This window comes from Salvelinus sp. IW2-2015, unplaced genomic scaffold, assembly GCF_002910315.2.
Source record: "Salvelinus sp. IW2-2015 unplaced genomic scaffold, ASM291031v2 Un_scaffold1298, whole genome shotgun sequence".
Lineage (NCBI taxonomy): Eukaryota > Metazoa > Chordata > Actinopteri > Salmoniformes > Salmonidae > Salvelinus > Salvelinus sp. IW2-2015.
In genome coordinates this window covers 23,993-47,892 of record NW_019942825.1, presented here as the reverse complement: position 1 = coordinate 47,892, position 23,900 = coordinate 23,993, and the positions used below count along the sequence as shown (strand labels likewise).

At 43.6% G+C, this 23,900-nt stretch overlaps 1 protein-coding gene across 1 annotated transcript; it reads right to left on the bottom strand.

Moving 5' to 3' along the window:
* Positions 1-1,537: 1,537 nt before the first annotated feature.
* On the bottom strand, positions 1,538-23,021 carry LOC112070342 (A-type voltage-gated potassium channel KCND2-like). The gene is made up of 4 exons (XM_024137758.2): positions 22,968-23,021; positions 20,787-20,882; positions 7,488-7,705; positions 1,538-7,169 (listed from the first exon to the last, which is right to left on the bottom strand). Exons 1-4 carry the CDS (start codon positions 23,019-23,021, stop codon positions 6,980-6,982), a joined length of 558 nt encoding a protein of 185 aa, XP_023993526.1. The 3' UTR covers positions 1,538-6,979.
* Positions 23,022-23,900: the final 879 nt, after the last annotated feature.

The window sequence follows — 23,900 nt, the reverse complement described above, 5'->3', positions numbered from 1 at the left end:
TGCTTTATTGATGGTGCTGGTGTTATTATGGTGCTGGTTTGGTATTATGGTGCTGGTGTTATCATGGTGCTGGTTTAATTATGGTGCTGGTTGTATTATGTGCTGATGGTATTATGTGCTGATGTTATTATGGTGCTGATATTATTATGGTGCTGTATGGTATTATGGTGCTGATGTTATTATTGGGCTGATATTTTATGGTGCTGGTATTATGGTGCTGATGATTATGGTGCTGATGTATTATGGTGCTGGTGTTATTATGGTGCTGATGTTATTATGGTGCTGATGTTATTATGGTGCTGATATTATTATGTGCTGGTGGTATTATGGTGCTGATGTTATTATGTGTGATATTATTATGGTGCTGGTATTATGGTGCTGAGTTTTATGGTGCTGATGTTATTATGGTGCTGTGTATTATGGTGTTGTGTTATATGGTGCTGGTGTTATTATGGTGCTGGTGTTATTTGGTGCTGGTGGTATTATGGTGCTGGTGTTATCATGGTGCTGGTTTAATTATGGTGCTGGTTGTATTATGGTGCTGATGGTATTATGGTGCTGTGGTATCATGGTGCTGGTGTAATTATGGTGCTGGTGTACTTATGGTGCTGGTGGATTATGGTGCTGATGGTATTATTGGTGTTGATGTATTATGGTGCTGGATGTATTATGGTGTGGTGATGTTATTATGGTGCTGGTGTTTGATGGTGCTGATGTTATTATGGTGCTGGTGGTGCTGATGTCATTATGGTGTGGTGGTATATGTGTTGATGTTATTATGGTGCTGTGTTATTATGGTGTTGATGTTATATGGTGCTGGTGTTATTATGTGTTGATGTTATTATTGGTGCTGTGTGTTATTAGTGCTGATGTTATTATGTGCTGGTGGTGCTGATGTCATTATGGTGCTGGGGTATTATGGTGTTGATGTTATTATGGTGCTGGTGTTATTATGGTGCTGTGTTATTATGGTGCTGGTAGTATTATTTGGTGTTGATGTATTATGGTGCTGTGTATTATGGTGCTGATGTTATTTATGGTGCCGATGTTATTATGGTGCTGATGGTGTTGGTTTATTATGGTGCTGGAGTAATTATGGTGCTGGTGGTATTATGGTGCTGATTATTATGGTGCTGATGTTATATATGGTTCTGATGGTGCTGATGGTGTTATGTATTATGGTCTGATGGGGCTGATGTTATTATGGTGCTGATGTTATTATGGTGCTGATGGTGCTGATGGTGCTGATGTTATTATGGTGCTGGTGGTGCTGATGTTATTATGGTGCTGATGGTGTTGATGTTATTTATGGTGCTGATGTTATTATGTGCTGTGGTTGCTGATGTCATTATGGTGCTGGTAGTATGATGCACCATCAGCACCATAATAACATCAGCACCATAATACCACCAACACCATAATAACATCAACACCATAATAATATCAGCACCATAATACCATCAGCACCATAATACCACCAACACCATAATAACACCAGTTGTAAGAAAGAAAGGTTCAAATACTCGGTTTGACCTTATCAAGTGTTTTATTAATAGAACAGCTATGTATGTACAGTATTGATGTATTCTATCCACTGCACCAAAATGCACGATTCGGGATTTTTTCTCGTAGCTTCTTCCCCTTATAATCTGTATATTTTGTGCATAACAGGATCTATCTATAATTCATTAAAATCATCATTCTTATCATGTACCATTTTTTCGATATCTTCCCCGGGACACTCACTCATGTTGTCATTCACAAACCTTGGATACATCCTAATTGAATACAACTGAATTATGCAATGACCGCATGCAAAGTCCATTTATCAACAGATAGAAATATTATGAAGTTGTTAACGCTTCACTTTAAATTGGCCTTAATACACTGAATGGACAAAACATTAGGAACACCTGCTCTTTCCATGACATAGACTGACCAGGTCAATCCAGGTGAAAGCTACGATCCCTCTTTGATGTCACCTTTTAAAACCACTTCAATCCGTGTAAATGAAGGGGAGGAGACAGGTTACAGAACGGTCCACCACCCAAAGGACATCCAGACAACCTGACACAACCGTGGGAAGCATTACAGTCAACATGAGCCAGCATCCTTATGGAACGCTTTCGACAGCTTGTAGACTCCATGCCCCGACGAATTGCCAAAAGGAGGCACAACTAATTTAGGACGTTGTTCCTAATGTTTTGTTACACTCAGTGGACATATGTAACTGCAGTAAACAGCATTGTAGTTACATAAACGAAGGTCACTTATTAAGGTGAAGTGTTAGCTATGTGTCACAACTGCTATCTAAACCTAGAAATCAGAGGAATTATGGTATAACGGTGTTTTGTGAAGACAAAACAGAGAAATATTTACAACATTTACTAACAATGTACAGCATCATTTCTTATTTTCACACAGTGACTTTAGTACCAAGGTCTTGCTTGTTTTTGATAAATGGAACAAAAGAGGGATATGGCTTTTTGTTTACCCATACACCTCATTTCAAAGGTATTGATACAAGCAACTTTAATACGAATGTCTGGGRATTCAGACAAAGGCTTAGGTTAAGATAACAGTAGTGTCTCTCCAGGTTCAGATTGACAGATCTACATGGCTTCTAGAGGTGGCAGTGCTTTACTAGTTGCGATAACTTACTTATATTATACAACTTTATTTCTACCTGGTAATAGCTAACATCTATTTTTCTAATTTAAATTTAACTTCAATTTCAGTTTGAGGTCAATGTAATTCGGAGAAATGTATGTTAAGTCATGTTCCTATCAGTAAGTCAGGCATATAGCCTAAGATTTAAAAAACAGACTGCGAATGTCAGGGGGCCTGTATTCATATAACGCATCTCAGAGTTGATCTAGGATCAGGTCCTAGCTAGCTCGGGCCCTGAATTAGGACTCTTACTTTGAACATTTTAACCGTTTCAGGATAGGGAAAGGTCTATACTCATAGAGTAATAGGAATAGGAATCCAATAGGAAATGAATATTCACAGTGACTAAGTAGCACTTCATTTCAAATAACACACGTGTAAGTTACATATCGGCTGAATTAATTTACAGGAGTAAAAGGGAAGATCAGTTCAATCAAGGAGGAAAATCTCCCTTGGTTTAATAAAGGGCTTCCAGGTCCGGCTGTTTGATATGAGCGGAGAGAGAAAGGTAGATGTCCCATTCATAATAATAATAGACAGATCTGAGGATTGACCTTCATATGAGTACTTGAATGCATGTGTGCTTTGTCTTGAGTCTCTCCACTTCATCAAGAAACAGGAATTTGACTTTCAACTGCAAAACAACACAGTTCTCCCCTCTTTTCCACCTTGAGTCACAAGAGACGACATTTTGACCTTTCCTGCAGTCAAATGACCAAATCGTCCTCTAGTGGTCTCATGGGTGGAATATTATTAAACATTTTCATAATAAAAAATAAAAACATTATAAAAAAAAAGGAAAAAAAGCAGAAATTCCGGAGATTCTGTGTCAAAATTTTGTTGTTGTTATATTTCAGTCTTCTGTGATGCAAACTCAAAATGTAATACATTTGAAATCTATACCTGACATGGTACAGGTGTATACTTTCTTTAAGACCTATAACCATGTGTGTGAGGTGTTCACTTTTGTTTCAAAGTAGATTTGTTTAAGACTACAAAGAAACAATATGTGACCCTGATTTAGTCCACTTCAGTAAAATGATTTATTAATAGTCCTCCAAAAATGTATCTCAGTGGGTTTTTTTGTCAGGCATCAACGATCCAGCGATTCAATAGTTAATTGCTTGAGCTTCCTGTGCTTACAGGAAGGATATGTACTTCAGGCCACCCTCTTTGCTCCATAGATGGATGATCTTTCATTGGTCCTCAAAGAGCAAAAGGCTTTTAGCTAGATCAAGTCCCTTTGCTCCAAGGCAGCCAGCCAATCACAGCAGTTTAATCCCATGCAGAGTCCAGTGGTAGTCCATCCCAGGACAGAGCACTATTCAAACCATAACCTCTGACCAAGGCCGGCACCAGGCATAAGAGACATACAGGTGAAGTCGTAAGTTTACATAGACCTCAGCCAAATACATTTAAACTCAGTTTTTCACAATTCCTGACATTTAATCCTAGTAAATATTTCCTGTCTTAGGTCAGTTAGGATCACCACTTTATTTTAAGAATGTGAGATGTCAGAATAATAGTAGAGAGAATGATTTATTTCAGCTTTTATTTCTTTCATCACATTCCCAGTGGGTCAGAAGTTTACATACACTCAATTAGTATTTGATAGCATTGCCTTTAAATTGTTTACCTTGGGTCAAACGTTTCGGGCAGCCTTCCACAAGCTTCCCACAATAAGTTGGGTGAATTTTGGCCCATTCCTCCTGACAGAGCTGGTGTAACTGAGTCAGGTTTGTAGGCCTTCTTGCTCGCACACACTTTTTCAGTTCTGCCCACAAAATTTTCTAGAGGATAGAGGTCAGGGCTTTGTGATGACCACTCCAATACCTTGACTTTGTTGTCCTTAAGCCATTTTGCCACAACTTTGAAAGTATGCTTGGGGGCATTGTCCATTTGGAAGACCCATTTGCRACCAAGCTTTAACTTCCTGACTGATGTCTTGAGATGTTGCTTCAATATATCCACATATTTTTCTTTCCTCATGATGCTATCTATTTTGTGAAGTGCACCAGTCCCTCCTGCAGCAAAGCACTCCCACAGCTGCCACCCCCGTGTTTCACGGTTGGGATGGTGTTCTTCGGCTTGCAAGCCTCCCCCTTTTTCCTCCAAACATAACATTGGTCATTATGGCCGAACAGTTCTATTTTTGTTTCATCAGACCAGAGGACATTTCTCCAAAAAGTACGATCTTTGTCCCCTTGTGCAGTTGCAAACCGTAGTCTGGCTTTTTTATGGCGGTTTTGGAGCAGTAGCTTCTTCCTTGCTGAGCTGCCTTTCAGGTTATGTCGATATAGACTCGTTTTACTGTGGATATAGATACTTTTGCACCTGTTTACTCCAGCATCTTCACAAGGTCCTTTTGGTGTTGTTCTGGGATTGATTTGCACTTTTCGCACCAAAGTAYGTTCATCTCTAGGAGACAGAACGCGTCTCCTTCCTGAGCGGTATGACGGCTGCGTGGTCCCATGGTGTTTATACTAGCGTACTATTGTTTGTACAGATAAATGTGGTACCTTCAGGCGTTTGGAAATTGCTCCCAAGGATGAACCAGACTTGTGGAGGTCTACAATTTCTTTTCTGAGGTCTTGGCTGATTTCCTTTGATTTTCCCATGATGTCAAGCAAAGAGGCACTGAGTTTGAAGGTAGGCCTTGAAATATATCCACAGGTACACCTCCCCCTGACATAATTTTCTGGAATTTTCCAAGCTGTTTAAAGGCACAGTCAACTTAGTGTATGTAAACTCCTGACCCACTGGAATTGTGATACAGTGAAATAATAAGTGAAATAATCTGTCTGTAAACAATTGTTGGAAAAATTACTTGTGTCATGTACAAAGAAGATGTCCTATCTGTCTTGCCAAAACTATAGTTTGTTAACAAGAAATTTGTGGAGTGGTTGAAAAACGAGTTTTAATGACTCCAACCTAAGTGTATGTAAACTTCCGACTTCAACTGTATGTGGCCACTTAGGGCCCCAGGCTGCTAGGAACTCAGTCGGGGTCTCAACTTACTGTTGAGTTAGAATAACAGAATACACAAGGTGCAAGTTTGAAATTTGGTTGTGCATCAGCACATTTTTCTCTTGTTATGTCAGTCACTGACAGTCATGTCAACTAACAATGTTTAGATTAGTAAATTAGTTTAGCCAGCTACTGTAAAACTTCAATAAACGCAGGGTTTTAAATAACCGCCTGTCCCTTTTAATAGCTGAACAACTGCACACCTTGCAGCAAATAAACACTTGTTTAAAATAAATGCTGGTTCTAAATTAATTGTTTAATGTTTGATTTGTTATATTATATAATTCAGTAATGACTCGAAAAAATGCTGTCAATCATCCGTTTTTATCACCAGTAAGGAACTGCTAGCCATTGGCTGATAACAGCTGAGGACTGCTAGCCATTGGCTGATAACAGCTGAGGACTGCTAGCCATTGGCTGATAACAGCTGAGGACGCTAGCCATTGGCTGATAACAGCTGAGGACTGCTAGCCATTGGCTGATAACAGCTTGAGGAACTGTCCTAGCCATTGGCTGATAACAGCTGAGGACTGCTAGCCATTGGCTGATAACAGCTGAGGACTGCTAGCCATTGGCTGATAACAGCTGAGGACTGATACCTTACTGGCAAGCATAAAAACAGTCAACAACTTTGGGAGTATAGACCCCTAGAAATCGGCTGATCTAGTGGCGAAAGTAGGAACTACCGAAAATGCACAGTCAAAGAGGAGAATAATTATCCTGTCAAGGAAATGTAAAAAAAAAGAAGATATATATTGAAATACAATGTGTGTAAATTATAACACAGTAGAGCAGGAAATAAAGAAGTTGATTATAATGATGGACGTGAATGCTGGAATTCAACATTTAACTATGCAAATTAGCAAAAAAGCTGTGTGCATTAAGGAAATAGACGTCTTGGTCACAGATAAGCCTGTCTCTCTAATAAGCGCCTGTTGTGTTCAGTGATTTAAGAAAATAAACGGCTAGGCTATTAATTGAAGTTTTACGGTATCTAAACGTGTAGTAATCATGACCGAATACCGACCAGGAACGCAGGGCACGTGTCCAGGGGCCCTGACCTACAGGGGGGCCCCCATTGATTTTGTTAGTCACTCACTCAGATATTATTGACATTGCAAAATGTGTAGAATTGCAGGAAATTAGCGGGATTCTGGCAGGATGACCGTCCGTCAATTAGTGGTTTCTCTCTCTCTCTCCTGCTGCTGTTTCTCCTTGAGACCAGTTAGCCAAACAGTTTTCCATGATGTCAGCCAAACAGACCTTGACTGACAGTTGACATCTACAAGGCCGACACTCTGACAATGTTGCTCTGAGAATAATTGACGGTGGAGCTGGTGGATCCGTCACCGTCTGATGATGTCACCAATGGGAGAGGGGCGGGACGCAGGTTGACCACGGAGGTGGTGATGTAGGGCTCGCTCTTCAACGGCACCGTCTCAGAGTCTAGTTTGGCGTTCAGGCTGGAGCGACTGTAGGGGAGAGGACAGAGAGAGACAGAGGGGTGAGGTGTGTGTGTGTGCTTGTGTGTGTGTGTGTGTTCATGCACTTGACTGTTTATGCTTGTGTGTTTGTGTGTTCATTTGCTGTGTGAGCTTGTGTGTATGTGAAGGGGTTGATGTGTGTGTGTGTGGGGGGGGGTGTTTGAATGTGTGTGTGAGTGTGTGTGTGTGTGTGTGTGTGTGTGTGTGTGTGTGTGTGTACACATGTGAGCGTTAATACATGTGGCCCATGCAAGAGTGCTTACGACACTCCTATGTGTTTGTGTGTGGATCTGTCTGTGCGACTACCTGTTGACCACAGGCCTCTCTCTGATCTGGATGGTGGAAAGCTCCTGGTTGTTACAGTTGGGCAGACTGGAGCTCTTCTTCCTGTGTCGCCTGGAGCAGCAGGACGACAGGCCGGAGGGAGACGACGACAGGGACGAGGCTCGAGATCCGGATTTGTTCACCATGGTTACCTCCATACAGTTGGTCTCGAAAGTCTGCTCGTCAATAAACTCATGATTCTGGAGAGAGAGAGAAAGAGACATGGAAATCAATGGCCATAGCAGAGGCTGGTGGATGGCGAAATTGGGAGGATGGGCTCCTTGTAATGGATGAATTGGAATGAACGTAACTGTATCAAAACACATTTCATGTTTTCTATGTGCATGATACCTTTCCATTCCAGTCATTAGTATGACCCAGTCCTATCATTTAAAGTGACATCAGTCTCTTATTCCCTGTGAAATGTCTGTTGTTTTTATGGACAGGATTTTGCTGCAAAACCAATTTTCCCAGAGGGCTAATAATAAAGTTGTTTACCTCTTCCTTTTAATCATGCACATAGCTTTAATCACCTGCTGTGCTTTAACGACCCACAATTGGCAATTTTTTTGGGGTAAAGAGACAAATACCTACGTCAAAACCATAGCAACAGTGTTTTGATGATTCATTTAAATGATAAAGTAATACCAGGGGAATAGAAGCATATTGTCCCGGCCCAGACGTCCACATCAAGGACCATCTGTGAAGCTGTTCCTCTTTTCCTGTGTGTTGAATGGGTAATACGACTTGAAGGTCAACTGAGCGTATGACCCAGACTGCACCACCAGATGGCATTATGAAACCATCATGGGTGAATACCAATAGCTTTTTTCTTTATTCCGCACATTCTCTCCTTGCCTCCTTCTCAAAAAATGCACTGGAGGAGAAGATCCAAGGTTCTTCGGATCTTCTCCTCCAGCGCGTTTTGAGAAGGAGACGAGGAAAGAGGAAATGAGGAATAAAGGGAATACAATTTTAGATTCACCCTCTATAGCCTGTGAAGACAACCCATCTCTGCAAGAGTAGCAAGTATATTTTTGTCTTTAAATCAATTTTGTCTTTGGTATAGTCTGGCCAGTGCTCTCCCTATACCTCAGTGGTCACCAACCGGTCAATCTTCAAAGCATTCCTAGTTGATCACCAAATATTTCTGTAGAAAGGCCAACGATAAAGGCTTGCGCTCCTTTAAAAAAAAATTGTGTTGCGCTGTTGGTGGTAGGTGCACTTGATTCAGAACCCCTGCACACCGGGTAGGCAAAGTGTTCTCATTTTAAACCATTTCTTTGTCTGAAAAGACAATCTCTGCTTACCTGGCGGACTGGGAGACCGGTGGCTAAAGGAGAGCACCTACTGCTCTGACCAATCCCAATGTGATAGCTCAAATCAATGTGCCTACAGTTTTCCCAACCCACAGCCACAGCAAAGATTGATACAAGCCTTTAGTGAGATTTTATAACTTTTAATACCTTGATCAGAGAGAGACTGTCAGCAAAGAGCTTCTGTTTTTATGAGTGAGTTCATGTCTAAGTTTTTATTCAGCACTATTACAAAACATAAAACGCGGTTGTCCCTTCTTCCACTCGCGCTGCAGCTGCAATGAATGAGTAGCCAAGTGTAGTCCTGCATTTTAACTTGAGTTTTGCCATCAGGTGGAAGACTGTGTCCCCTCTCTCTGGTCAGTCTCATTGGAGGAAAATAAGGAGAAAGCAGGGGCCGTGAGCTAACACTCTTCTGCTCGCTCCCTCCCTCCGCTGAGCCTAATGCAAAGTTCAAAACAACTGGGAACTCGGTAATCTCCGTCTTCCGACCTCAGCGCATTTAAGACAACTGGGAACTCGGGAAAAAACGGGATCCGACAGGGAATAATGGTTTAGAATGGTCATCCAACTCGGAATTCCAAGTCGGAAACTCGGGCATCTTTTTAGAGCACCGACTTTCCGACCTGACGTCATGATTTAACCTCATCTTCTTTCTTAGAGTTCCCAGTTGTCTTGAAAGCACCATGACCATCAGATGCAGGTACCATCAGTCCAGTAAAATAAAAAAGCTAATTATTTGTAAATTATTAAAATGTATGCTCAGATGTGCCTCACACCAACTGATCTATTTTGTTATCAAAACTCAAGTTTCTTTATTTAAAAAAATATGTTTTTATTTATTTTATTTCACCTTTATTTAACCAGGTAGGCTAGTTGAGAACAAGTTCTCATTTACAACTGCGACCTGGCCAAGATAAAGCAAAGCAGTGCGACACAAACAACAACACAGAGTTACACATGGAATAAACAAGCGTACAGTCAATAACACAATAGAAAAAAAGAAAGTCTATATACAGTGTGTGCAAATAGCATGAGTAGGTAAGGCAATAAATAGGCCATAGTAGCGAAATAATTACAGTTTAGCAAATTAACACTGGAGTGATAGATGAGCAGATGATGATGTGCAAGTAGAAATAGTGGTGTGCAAAAGAGCAGAAAAGTAAATAAAAACAATACGGGGATGAGGTAGGTAGATTGGGTGGGCTATTTACAGATGGGATATATGTACAGCTGCAGCGATTGGTTAGCTGCTCAGATAGCTGATGTTTTAAGTTAGTGAGGGAAATATAAGTCTCCAGCTTCAGCGATTTTTGCAATTCGTTCCAGTCATTGGCAGCAGAGAACTGGAAGGAAAGGTGGCCAAAGGAGGTGTTGGCTTTGGGGACGACCAATGAGATATACCTGCTGGAGCGCGTGCTACGGGTGGGTGTTGTTATCGTGACCAGTGAGCTGAGAAATGGCAGAGCTTTACCTAGCATAGACTTACAGATGACCTGGAGCCAGTGGGTCTGGCGACGAATATGTAGCGAGGGCCAGCCGACTAGAGCATACAGGTCGCAGTGGTGAATGGTATAAGGGGCTTTGGTAACAAAACGGATGGCACTGTGATAGACTGCATCCAGTTTGCTGAGTAGAGTATTGGAAGCTATTTTGTAAATGACATCGCCGAAGTCGAGGATCGGTAGGATAGTCAATTTTACAAGGGTATGTTTGGCGGCGTGAGTGAAGGAGGCTTTGTTGCGAAATAGAATGCCGATTCTAGATTTAATTTTGAGTTTAATATGAGTCTGGAAGGAGAGTTTACAGTCTAGCAAGACACCTAGGCATTTGTAGTTGTCCCCATATTCTAAGTCAGAACCGTCCAGAGTAGTGAGGCTAGACGGGCAGGCGGGGGCGGGCAGCGAACGGTTGAAAAGCATGCATTTGGTTTTACTAGCGTTTAAGAGCAATTGGAGGCCACAGAAGGAGTGTTGTATGGCATTGAAGCTTGTTTGGAGTGTCCAAAGAAGGGCCAGATGTATACAAAATGGTGTCGTCTGCGTAGAGGTGGATCAGAGACTCACCAGCAGCAAGAGCGACATCATTGATATATACAGAGAAAAGAGTCGGCCCGAAAATTGAACCCTGTGGCACCCCCATAGAGACTGCCAGAGGTCCGGACAACAGGCACTCCGATTTGACACACTGAACTCTGTCTGAGAAGTAGTTGGTGAACCAGGCGAGGCAGTCATTTGAGAAACCAAGGATGTTGAGTCTGCTGATAAGGATACGGTGATTGACAGAGTCGAAAGCCTTGGCCAGGTCGATGAAGACGGCTGCACAGTATTGTCTCTTATCGTTGTTGGTTATGATGTCGTTTAGGACCTTGAGCGTGGCTGAGGTGGCCCCGTGACCAGCTCGGAAACCGGATTGCACAGCGGAGAAGGTACTGTGGGATTCGAAATGGTCAGTGATCTGTTTATTAACTTGGCTTTCGAAGACTTTAGAAAGGCAGGGCAGGATGGATATAGGTCTATAACAGTTTGGGTCTAGAGTGTCCCCCCCCTTTAAAGAGGGGGATGACCGCGGCAGCTTTCCAATCTTTAGGGATCTCGGACGATACGAAAGAGAGGTTGAACAGACTGGTAATAGGGGTTGCAACAATGCGGCGGATAATTTTAGAAAGAGAGGGTCCAGACTGTCTAGCCCAGCTGATTTATACGGGTCCAGGTTTCGCAGTTCTTTCAGAACATCTGCTATCTGGATTTGGGTGAAGGAGAAGCTGGGGAGGCTTGGGCAAGTAGCTGCGGGGGGTGCGGAGCTGTTGGCCGGGGTTGGGGGTAGCCAGGAGGAAAGCATGGCCAGCCATAGAGAAATGCTTATTGAAATTCTCGATTATCGTGGATTTATCGGTGGTGACCGTGTTTCCTAGCCTCAGTGCAGTGGGCAGCTGGGAGGAGGTGCTCTTATTCTCCATGGACTTTACAGTTTTAAATATAATATGGTCTAAGAACAACATTGGCAGGCCAGGAAAAGAGCCAATATGCTGTGATAATGTATTAGGCCTACTGCACAAACCAAATTTGAATTAGGTTCATGTAAAAAAAAATATATATATATACTATATGTTAAAAAAAAATCTGAGCGGTAGATCTCGGCTTACTTTTTGACTGCGAAAGTGATCTTGACTCATAAAAGGTTGGTGATCTACCTCCTAGCCTACTTAATCAGTGCTGTTTCAACTGCTGAATTCTCAGTACTTCTGACTTTAAAGTGTTGGGACATTGACTTTGACTGATTTCAGGTCAGTTGTGATAGTGTTCTGATAATTGGTGGGTGTGTCTGTTGGAGGAGGTATTTTTCTTCACCTCTGCTAGGCAATCATCAATTAGTGCTGAGAGGCGTGTCCTTCACCTCTGCTAGGCAATCATCAATTAGTGCTGAGAGGCGTGTCCTTCACCTCTGCTAGGCAATCAGCAATTAGTGTTAGCAATTATTCATTTTTTTCAGATTATCTAATTTTGCTCTTTTGTAGCTTTGTAAAGTATGCCTTCTATCCCTGTTCGCTCTGTAGGCTTTACAGACGCTTCCCACCCCGTGGCTGCTACCCTTCTAATCTAGTGTACCCTGCACGCACAACCCATATGGAATTCTTAGTCTCCGACAGCCTCTGGAACTGCCAGTCTGTGTGCAAAAAGGATAGTTCATCTCAGCCTTTGTCACCCTAAAGCATCCCAACGTTTTGGCCCTGACAGAGAAATACACTACATGGCCAAAAGTATGTGGACACCTGCTCGTTTAACATCTCATTCCAAAATCATGGGCATTAATATGGAGTTGGTACCGTCTTCGCTGCTATAACAGCCTCCACTTTTCTGGGAAGGCTATCCACTAGATTGAACATTGCTGTGGGGATTTTCTTCCATTCAGCCACAAGAGCATTAGTGAGGTCGGGCACTGATGTTGGGCAATTAGGCCTGGCTCATAGTCAGTATTCCAATTCATCCCAAAGGTGTTCGATGGGGTTGAGGTCAGGGCTCAGTGCAGGCCAGTCAAGTTCATCCACACCGATCTCGACAAACCATTTCTGTATGGACCTCGCTTTGTGCACAGGGGGCATTGTCATCCTGAAACAGGAAAGGGCCTTCCCCAAACATTCGGGCCTAGCCCGAACCATGAAAAACAGCCCCAGACCATTATTTGTCCTCCACCAAACTTTATAGTTGGCACTTTACATTCTGGCAGGTAGCGTTCTCCTGGCATCCGCCAAACCCAGATTCGTCCATCAGACTGCCAGATGGTGAAGCATGATTCATCACTTTAGAGAGCGCGTTTCAACTGCTCCAGAGTCCAATGGCGGTGAGCTTTACACCGCTCCAGACAACGTTTGGCATTGCACATGGTGATCTTAGGTTTGTGTGCGGCTGCTTGGCCATGGAAACCCATTTCATGAAGCTCCCGACGAACCGTTCTTGTGCTGACGTTGCTTCCGGAGGCAGTTTGGAACTKGGTAGTGAGTGTTGCAACCGWGGACAGACMATTTTTACGCATTACGCGCTTTAGCACTCGGCGGTCCCGTTCTGTGAGCTGGTGTGGCCKACCACTTCGCGGCTGATCTTGAATTTGTATTTTTTATTCTATGGCTGTGTGCTCGATTTTATACACCTGTCAGCAACAGGTGTTGCTGAAATATTYGTTTCCACTCATTTGAAAGGTTGTCCACACACCTTTGTCCACATACCCCAGAAAACACTCCTACTCCAGCTGCTCTCTCTTCATCTGACTATGTGAACTCTCATATTCCGAGAGCATCTGGTCATTGTGGTGGTGTCACAGGGATACTTATTTCTCCTGAATTGATATTTTCGATTTTTTTCCCCCCACTCTCACCTTTCCATCTCCTCAATTGAATGTAACTTGTCCACTTGTTCACTGAAACTTAACATTGTTGCCATCTAACGGCCACCAGGTGACCTTGGAGAGTTCCTCAATGAGTGTGACACCTTGATAAGCWAATTTCCCTACGATGGCTCACCATTTATCCTACTGGGTGCCTTCAATCTCATTTTTTTCTCCCTCTCTCCCTACCCACTAAGCCCCTAACCAGATGGTATTTTAATCGTCTCTCTCTCTCCCACTAATCTCTCCCTTCTACTAAATCCTTCTCCCTGCTGTCTCCTGACTCTCTCTCTCTCCTGCCTCTTTGACCCTACTCTCCTCCCTTTCTGTCTCCTTTTGATTTTCACTGTCCACTTTCCTCCCAACCTGCTCGATCCTCCCCTCCTGCTCTGTGGCTGAGTGACTCACTGCGTGGCTCACAGAATAGAGCTGCGGGCAGCTGAGCAAAAATGGAGGAAAACCAAACTTCCTTCCATTACCTTACCTTCCTTACATTAACTTTTTCTTCTGTTTCCACTGCTAAAGCCGCTTTCTATCACTCTAAATTCCACGCCTCTGCCTCCAAACCTGGGAAACTCCACTCCCTCCTTAATCACTCCACCTCCTCTCTCTCTGCAGACGACTTTGTCAACCACTTTCTTTGACGTCATCCACTCCTTATTCACACAGCCTACTGAGTCCACTGGTCCCACTCACACAGAACTACCCTACGCCTTGACCTCTTTCTACCTTCTCTCTCTCCAGATGAAATCCTGCGACTAGTGATGTCCAGCCGCCTGACCACCTGCCCACTTGACCCCATCCCCTTTTCTTTGGAGACCTCCCATTCCTCACTTCCCTCATTAACTCATCCCTRACCACTGGCTGCGTCCCCTCTGACTTCAAGATGTCCAGAGTCGCTCCCCTCCACAAGAAACCAACCCTTGATCCCTCTGATGTCAAACTACAGACTGGTATCCCTTCTTTCTTTTCTTTCCAAAACACTTGAGCGTGCTGTTTCTGATCAACTCTCTTGTTATCTCTCTCAGAATGACCTTCTTGACCCTGAACAGTCAGGCTTCAAGACGGGTCACTCAACTGAGACTGCTCTCCACTTTTTTCACAGAGGCTCTCCGCTCTGCCAATGCTGACTCTCTCTCCTCTGTTCTCATCCTCCTAGATCTATCCACTGCCTTCAACACCGTGAACCATCAGCTCCTCCTCTCCACCCTCTCAGGGCTGGGCGTCTCAGGCTCTGCACACTCCTGGATTGCATCCTACCTGGCAGGTCGCTCCTACCAGGTGGCTTGGAGAGGATCTGTGTCTGCACCATGTGTTATCACTACTAGTGTCCCCCAGGGCTTGGTTCTAGCTCCTCTCATCTTTTCTTTATACACCAAGTCACTTGGCTCTGTCATATCCTCMCATGGTCTCTCCTATCATTGCAATGCAGATGACACTCAACTTTTCTCATTCCCCCTTCTAACACCCAGGTGGCGACATGCATCTCTGCGTTCCTGGCAGATATCTCAGCTTGGATTTCAGCCCACCACCTCAAGCTCAACCTCGACAAGACAGAGCTGCTCCTCCTCCCGGGGAAGGCCTGCACGCTCCAAGACCTCTCCATCACGGTCGACAACTACCACAGTGCCCCCCTCCCAGAGTGAAAAGAAYCTTGGCGTGACCCTGGACAACRCCCTGTAATTCTYTGCAAATATATAAACAGTGACTCGCTCCTGCAGRYTCATGTTCTACAACATCCGTAGAGTACGACCTTTCCTCAYACAGGAAAGAGTGCAGGTCCTAATCCAGGCATCTGAACTACTACAACTCTCTGTTGGCTCCCAACTCGTGACATTAAACCCCAGCAATTTATCCAGAAATCTGCAGCTCCCATGTCACCCCCGGTCCTCCGTACACTCCATTGGCTCTCAGTGGAAGCTCGGATCCACTACAAGACAAAGGTGCTTGCCTACGGAGCAGCAAGGGGAACTGCCCCTCTCTACCTTCAGACTATGCTCAAAGCCTACATCCCAACCTCACTCCTTTCTGCCACCTTTTGGTCTCTTGGCTGTCCCTAAAGCTCTTTTCTGTCCTGGCACCCCAATGGTGGAAGCAGCTTCCCCCTGATGCTAGGACACTGAGGAGGCTGGTGGGAGGAGCTTTAGGAGGACATGGCTCATTGTAATGGCTAGAAAGTATTAAATGAAAAGTACTCAAACGTGGTTTCCATATGTTTTATGTGTTCGATACCTTTCCATTGATTCCATTCCAGCCATTACAATGAGCCTGTCCTCCTATTGCTCCTCCCACCAGCCTCCACTGCTAGTACAGCAGAGTCACTGCCCATCTTCCGCTAATGTCTGAAACTCTACCTCTTCAAAGAGTATCTTAAATATGACACCTCAGTCTTACCCACCACAATAAAAAAAATTAAAAACTAGCACTGACTTTGCTGATAGCCTCTTTAATGTAATGTAATGTAATGTAATTACTGCAACTGTTGTCTGACCTAGCTACTGTATTTTAAGATTAATGCACTAATGTAAGTCACTCTGGATAAGAGAGTCTGCTAAATGGCTAAAATGAAATTGTATATTTTTCAGGAAGATGTTCCCTCCCATTTTCCGTAGTTCCCTCCCATTCATCAATCTGAAACAATTGAGTAGGTGTAAAGGTCAGCTCCACCTAGATCCCATCATAATGCTTTTTTATATATCCCGTCCAATCAGATCTTCTAAGGGGAGTAAACAAGGACGGAGGGGAGGGAACAGCTCCACCCTTCTCCTGAAGTTGGAAGTTGCACATTCCGTGATGGACTTAACAATGGTGGAAAAGTCCCTTCAGCCAATGCTTACACTTGTTCTGTGGGAGAAGTGTGGAGAATCGGCAAGCAACCAAGCTCTCTCTTGCTCTTGCTCTTGCTCTCGCTCTCTCGCTCTCTCAATTCAAGGGGCTTTATTGGCATGGGAAACATATGTTAACATTACCAAAGTAAGTGAAGTAGATAATATACAAACGTGAAATAAACAATAAAAATGAAAAGTAAACATTACACTCATAGAAGTTCCAAAAGATTACAAATGTCATATTATGTATATATGATACAGTGTTATAACGATGTGCAAATGGTTAAAGTACAAAAGGGAATATAAATAAACATGAATACAGTTGTATTTACAATGGCGTTTGTTCTTCACTGGTTGCCCTTTTCTTGTGGCAACAGGTCACAAATCTTGCTGCTATGATGGCACACTGTGATATTTCACCCATTAGATATGGGAGTTTATCAAAATTGGGTTTGTTTTCTAATTCTTTGTGGATCTGTGTAATCTRAGGGAAATATGTGTCTCTAATATGGTCATACATTTGGCAGGAGGTTAGGAAGTGCATCTCAGTTTCCACCTCATTTTGTGGGCAGTGTGCTCATAGCCTGTCTTCTCTTGAGAGCCAGGTCTGCCTATGGCGGCCTTTCTCAATAGCAAGGCTATGCTCACTGAGTCTGTACATGGTCAAAGCTTTCCCTAAGTTTGGGTCAGTTACAGTGGTCAGGTATTCTGCCACTGTGTACTCTCTGTTTAGGGCCAAATAGCATTCGAGTTTGCTCAGTTTTTTTGTTAATTCTTTCCAATGTGTCAAGTAATTATCTCTTTGTTTTCTCATGATTTGGTCGGGTCTAATTGTGTTGCTGTCCTGGGGCTCTGTGGGGTCTGTTTGTGTTAGTGAACAGAGCCGCAGGACCAGCTTGCTTAGGGGACTCTTCTCCAGGTTCATCTCTCTGTAGGTGATGGCTTTGTTATGGAAGGTTTGGGAATAGCTTCCTTTTAGGTGGTTGTAGAATTTAACRGCTCTTTTCTGGATTTTGATAATTAGCGGGAATCAGCCTAATTCTGCTCTGCATGCATTATTTGGTGTTTTACGTTGAACACTGAGGATATTTTTGCAAAATTCTGCATGCCGTCTCAATTTGGTGTTTGTCCCATTTTGTGAATTCTTGGTTGGTGAGCCATTTCAACCGGGCCATTTTTAATCAATTCTAGTAGGGTGAGGCCGGGTACTGCAGACTGTTCTAGTGCCCTCGCCAATTCGTTTATATATATGTTGAAGAGGTGCGTCCTTAAACGTCTTATGGCTGCAGGGGCAGTATGAGTAGCTTGGATGAAAGGTTCCCAGAGGTGCCCATAGTAAACTGCCTGCTCCTCAGTCCCAGTTGCTAATATATGCATATTATTATTAGTATTGGATAGAAAACACTCTGACGTTTCTAAAACTGTTTGAATGATGTCTGTGAGTATAACAGAACTCAATATGGCAGGCAAAAAACCTGAAAAAATCCAAACAGGAAGTAGGAAATCTGAGGTTGGTCGATTTTCAACCCAGCCCCTAATGAATACACAGTGGGATATGGATCTGTTTGCACTTCCTACGGCTTCCACTAGATGTCAACAGTCTGTAGAACCTGTGCTGATGCCTCTACTGTGAAGTGGGGCCGAAGGAGACAGGAATGAGTCAGGTCTGCCATGAGGTGACCATGCTCTGACCATGCGCGTTCACATGAGAGGGAGCTCTGTTCCATCGCACATCTGAAGGCAATTAAAAAACTCCGGTTGGAACGTTATTGAAGATTTATGTTAAAAACATTCTAAAGATTGCAATACATCGTTTGACATGTTTCTACTGACTGTTATGGAACTTTTTGACATTTCGTCTGCTTTTAGTGAATGCGCTTCCTGACTTTGGATTTGTACCAACACGCTAACAAAAATAGCTATTTGGACATAAATGATGGACATACCGAACAAAACAAACATTTCTTGTGGAAGTGGGAGTCCTGGAGTGCATTCCGATGAAGATCAGCAAAGGTAAGTGAAGATTTATGATACTATTTATGAGTTTTGTTGACTGCACAATTTGGCGGGTAAATGTATGGCTTCTTTTGTGCTGAACGCTTCTCAATTAATTAATATGTGCTTTGCCGTAAAGCTTTTTGAAATCTGACACAGCGTTGCATTAAGAACAAGTGTATCTTTAATTCTATGTAAAACATGTATCTTCATCAAAGTTTATGATGAGTATTTATGTTATTTTACGTGGCTCTCTGCAATTCTCCGATATTTTGGAGCATTTCTGAACATGCCACCAATGTAAAACTGAGGTTTTTGATATAAATATGAAACTTACGACACAAAACAACATGTATATGTATTGTGTAACATGAAGTCCTATGAGTGTCATCTGATGAAGATCATCAAAGGTTAGTGATTAATTTTATCTCTATTTCTGTTTTTTGTGACTCCTGTCTTTTGCTGGAAAAATGGCTGTGTTTTCTGTGATTTGGCGGTGACCTACATAATCGTTTGTGGTGCTTTCGCTGTAAAGCCTATTTGAAATCGGACACTTTGGTGGGATTAACAACAAGATTACCTTTAAAATTGTATAAGATACATGTATGTTTGAGGAATTTTAATTATGAGATTTCTGTTGTTTGAATATGGCGCCCTGCACTTTCACTGGCTGTTGTCATATCATCCCGTTAATGGGATTGCAGCCATAAGAAGTTTTAAGCTGCATCCCTATCTCACCCCACGGCCCTGTGGGAAGAAATGTGTGTCTTTTTGCCTATTTTAACCGCACACTTGTTGTTTGTGTACATGGATTTCATAATGTCGTATGTTTTTCCCCAACACCACTTTCCATCAATTTGTATACTAGACACTCATGCCAAATTGAGTTGAAGGCTTTTCTTGAAATCAACAAAGCATGAGAAGACTTGGCCTTTGTTTTTATTGGTTTGTTTGTCAATTAGGGTGTGCAGGGGGAATACGTGGTCTCTCGTTGGATAATTTGGTAAAAAGCCAATTTGACAATTTGCTCAGTACATTGTTTTCACTGAGGAAATGTACGAGTCTGCTGTTAATGATAATGCAGAGGGTTTCCCCAAGGTTTCTGTTGACGCATATCCCACATTAGTTATTCTCTGTCTCTGTCTCTCAATTCAAGTTCAATTTAAGGGCTTTATTTTGCATGGGAAACATATGTTAACATTGCCAAAGCAAATGAAGTAGACAATAAACAATAAAATTAACAGTAAACATTACACACACAAAAGTTCCATAGGAATAAAGGCATTTCTCTCTCTCTCCTGCTTCCTGCTCTTGTTTTTCTCCTCAGTCAACATACATAATGCACGCCGCACTAAGGGCTATGATGCAGACATTTATTCTACCATATAAAACAGCATGTAGGGGTGTGTGTGTGTGTGTGTGTGTGTGTGTGTGTGTGTGTGTGTGTGTGTGTGGGCGTGCGTGCGTGCGTGCGTGCGTGCGTGCGTGCGCGCGGTGTGTGTGTGTGTGTGTGTGTGTGTGTGTGTGTGTGTGTGTGTGGTTGTGTGTGCGTGTGTGGTGTGTGAGAGTGTAGGATTCCGAGGGTGCCCTGCCCTCCTATTACGCTTGGTGTGCGTGTGTTAAGTGTCATGCGGCGTAACATCAGAGAACAGGCTTGTAATATTCTCTGAATTATACATAACATGTAAAAATGAAGTATGCTTGTCTGGTTTGAAGGCACAACGTTACTGCGCTGGCAGAATACATGTTATCTTAGGCATGCTGGGAAGCAGGGGGTGGTAAAGGTTATGGTTAAGGGTTATGGTTAGGGGTTATGGTTATGGTTATAGTTACGGCTAGGGGTTATGGTTAGGGGTTATGGTTATAGTTATGGCTAAGGGTTATGGTAAAGGTTATGGTTAAGGGTTATGGTTATGGTAAAGGTTATGGTTAAGGGTTATGTTTATGGTAAAGGTTATGGTTAAGGGTTATGGTTATGGTAAAGGTTATGGTTATGGTTATGGTAAAGGGTTATGGTTATGGTTATGGTAAAGGGTTATGGTTATGGTAAAGGGTTATGGTTATGTTTATGGTAAAGGTTATGGTTAAGGGTTATGGTTATGGTAAAGGTTAGGGTTAAGGGTTATGGTTATGGTAAAGGTTATGGTTAGGGGTTATGGTTATGTTTATGGTAAAGGTTATGGTTAGGGGTTATGGTAAAGGTTATGGTTAGGGGTTATGGTAAAGGTTATGGTTAGGGGTTATGGTAAAGGTGTTCTTACTGTGGTCTTCTCCAGGCAGTGTAGAAGGTGGTGATGATGGCTCTCAAAGGGAATGTTGGGTTTTCCCACTAGGAGCTGTCCTGCTTCCTTGGATGCCTTGGGGTACACAGAAAGAAGAAGACAGAGAATGGGAATTAGGGCAAAACATTACTGAGGGAAAAACTCTGAGCAGAGGAGTGTTAGGCATGGGCCAGCTGTAGAAAACCACACCCAGTGCTGAAATGAAGAAGCCTAGCCTGCAATGGTTCTTAGATGACCCTATGGAAGATACACTATATGACCAAAAGTATGTKGACACCYGCTCGTCAAACATCTCATTCCAAAATCATGRGCATTAATATGGAGTTGGTCACTATTTTGCTGCTATTAYCAGCCTCCACTCTTCTGGGAAGGCTTTCCACTGGATGTTGGGACATGGTTGCAGGGACTTGCTTCCATTCAGCCACAAGAGCATTAGTGTAGTCGGGCACTGATGTTGGGCGATTAGGCCTGGCTTGCAGTCAGTGTTCCAATTCATCCCAAAGGTGATYGATGGAGTTAAGGTCAGGGCTCTGTGCAGGCCAGTCAAGTTCTTCCACACCGATCTCGACAAACCATTTATGGTTGGACCTCGATTTGTGCACGGAGGCATTGTCATGCTGAAACAGGAAAGGGACTTCCCCAAACTGTTGCCACAAAGTTGGAAGCACAGAATCATCTAGAATGTCATTGTATGCTGTAGAGTTAAGATTTCCCTTCACTGGAACTAAGGTGCCTAGGTCAAACCATGAAAAACAGCCCCAGACCATTATTCCTCCTCCTCCTAACTTTACAGTTGYGCTGTGCATTTGGGCAGGTAGCGTTCTCCTGGCATCCGCCAAACCCAGATTTGTCCGTCTGACTGCCAGATGGTGAAGCGTGATTCATCACTCCAGAGAACACATTTCCACTGCTTCAGAGTCCAATGGCGATGAGCTTTACACCACTCCAGCCGATGCTTAACATTGCACATGGTGATCTTAGGTTTGTGCGTGGCTGCTCACTGTTCTTGTTGTAGACGTATCTTYCAGAGGCAGYTTGGAACTCGTTAGTGAGTCTTGCAGACGATTTTTATGAGCTACACGCTTCAGCACTCGGCAGTCCCCGTTCTGTGAGCTTGTGTGGCCTACCACTTCACGRCTGAGCCGTTGTTGCTCCTAGACATTTCCACTTCACAATAACATCACTTACAGTTAACCAGGGCAGCTGTAGCAGAGCAGAAATTTGACGAACTGACTTGTTGGAAAGGTGGCATCCTATGACGGTGTTGAAAGTCACTGAGCTCTTCAGTAAGGCCCATTCTACTGCCAATGTTTGTCTGTGGAGATTGCATGGCGGTGTGCTCGATTTTATACACCTGTCGGCAACGGGTGTTGCTGAAATATCCGAATCCACTMATTTGAAGGGGTGTCCACATACTTTTGTATATATAGTGTATGTTAGTCTGTAGCAGCAAAGCCATCAACTGGACAATATACTACCAATGGGAAAAGCTGGTTGAAATGAAGTCCAGTTTATTATGGCATTTCAACCAGTTGGTTGGGTGACCAGTACACATAATACACCAATTAAACAACAGAGTTCAGAGGAGGTGTAAACCGAGTGACAAGCAGCCAGGTGTTCAGCTGAAAAACCTATGTGACTCCTTCTATCTTTTCCCTACAAACACTGTTGGACCCTCCAGGATGAAGTTTCCCCTGGGTACAGGTCTAGGATCAGCTTCTCCACCCCAATCTTAAATATAAAATGTAAAACTGACCGAAGATCAGCATCTAGGGGAAACTTCACCCTACACCCTGTGTGACAGACAGCACAGCTTGGTTATGATGAGTCAATGTGAGTGATACCGCCAATTCGACAGCAGGGGGAGTAACAGAGTGGAGCGCTGGTCCTGATAGAGTTTGGAAAGTGCATGTCAATGCTGTTGCTGAGACAGAGGTGAGTGGCGCTGTCAAGACAGTCTACGACGAAGCCGAATATACTGGAGCACTGGAATGGGAGCAGCAACGGGCGACAGCCCCTGGTGTTACGCCATAAGCAGTCCCCCTGATGTTACGCCATAAGCAGCCCCCGTGGTCACAACATGGCTCTGAGCAGAGAGACATGCAGCACTGGTCACGGGCCGATGATGAGCCCCCCAACCGGTCGGCTCTGTTACAGTACCTCTTCCAGAGAGTTGTGGATCCGGAAATGACCGTTGTAGTGTTTGTAGTGCATAGAGGCGGTAGTGACCGTTGTCGTGTTTGTAGTGCATAGAGGCGGTAGTGACCGTTGTCGTGTTTGTAGTGTCATAATACGCGGTGGTGACCCGTTGTGGTCGTTTGTAAGTGCATGAGAGGCGGTAGTGACCGTGTGTTTGTGAGGTGTATACGTGTGACCTTGTTGAGTGCATTAGAGGCGGTAGTGACCGTTGTAGTGTTTTGTAGTCGCATAGAGGCGGTAGTGACCGTTGTAGTGTTTGTAGTGCATAGAGGGCGGTAGTGACCGTTTCGTGTTTGTATGGGCATATACGCGTAGTGACCGTTGTCGTGTTTGTATAACGCGGTAGTGACCGTTGATCTGTTTGTAGTGCATAGGGCGGTAGTTGGACCGTTGTAGTGTTGTAGTGGCATAGAGGCCGGTAGTGACCGTTGTAGTGTTGTAGTGCATAAGCGGTAGTGACGCGTTGTCGTGTTTGTAGTGCATAGAGGTTGGACCGTTGTCGTGTAGTGCCGTGTCGTGTTTGTAGTGCATAGAGGCCGGTAGTTGACCGTTGTGAGTGTTTGTAGTGCAATAGCGGTAGTGACGCATTGTCGTGTTTGTAGTGCATGAAGGCAGGTAGTGGACGTTGTCGTGTTTTGTAGTGCATAGAGGCGGTAGTGACCGTTGTTCGTGTTTGTAGTGCAATAAGGCGGTAGTGACCTTGTAGTGTTGGTATGCATAGAGGCGGTAGTGACCTTGTAGTGTTTGTAGTGCATAGAGCGTAGTGACCTCTGTAGTGTATTGAGTAGGATAGAGGCGGTAGTGACCGATTGTCAGTGTTTGTAGTGATAGAGCGGTAGTGACCATTGTAGTGTTTTGTAGGCATAGAGGCGGTGACCATGTTTGTTTGAGTGC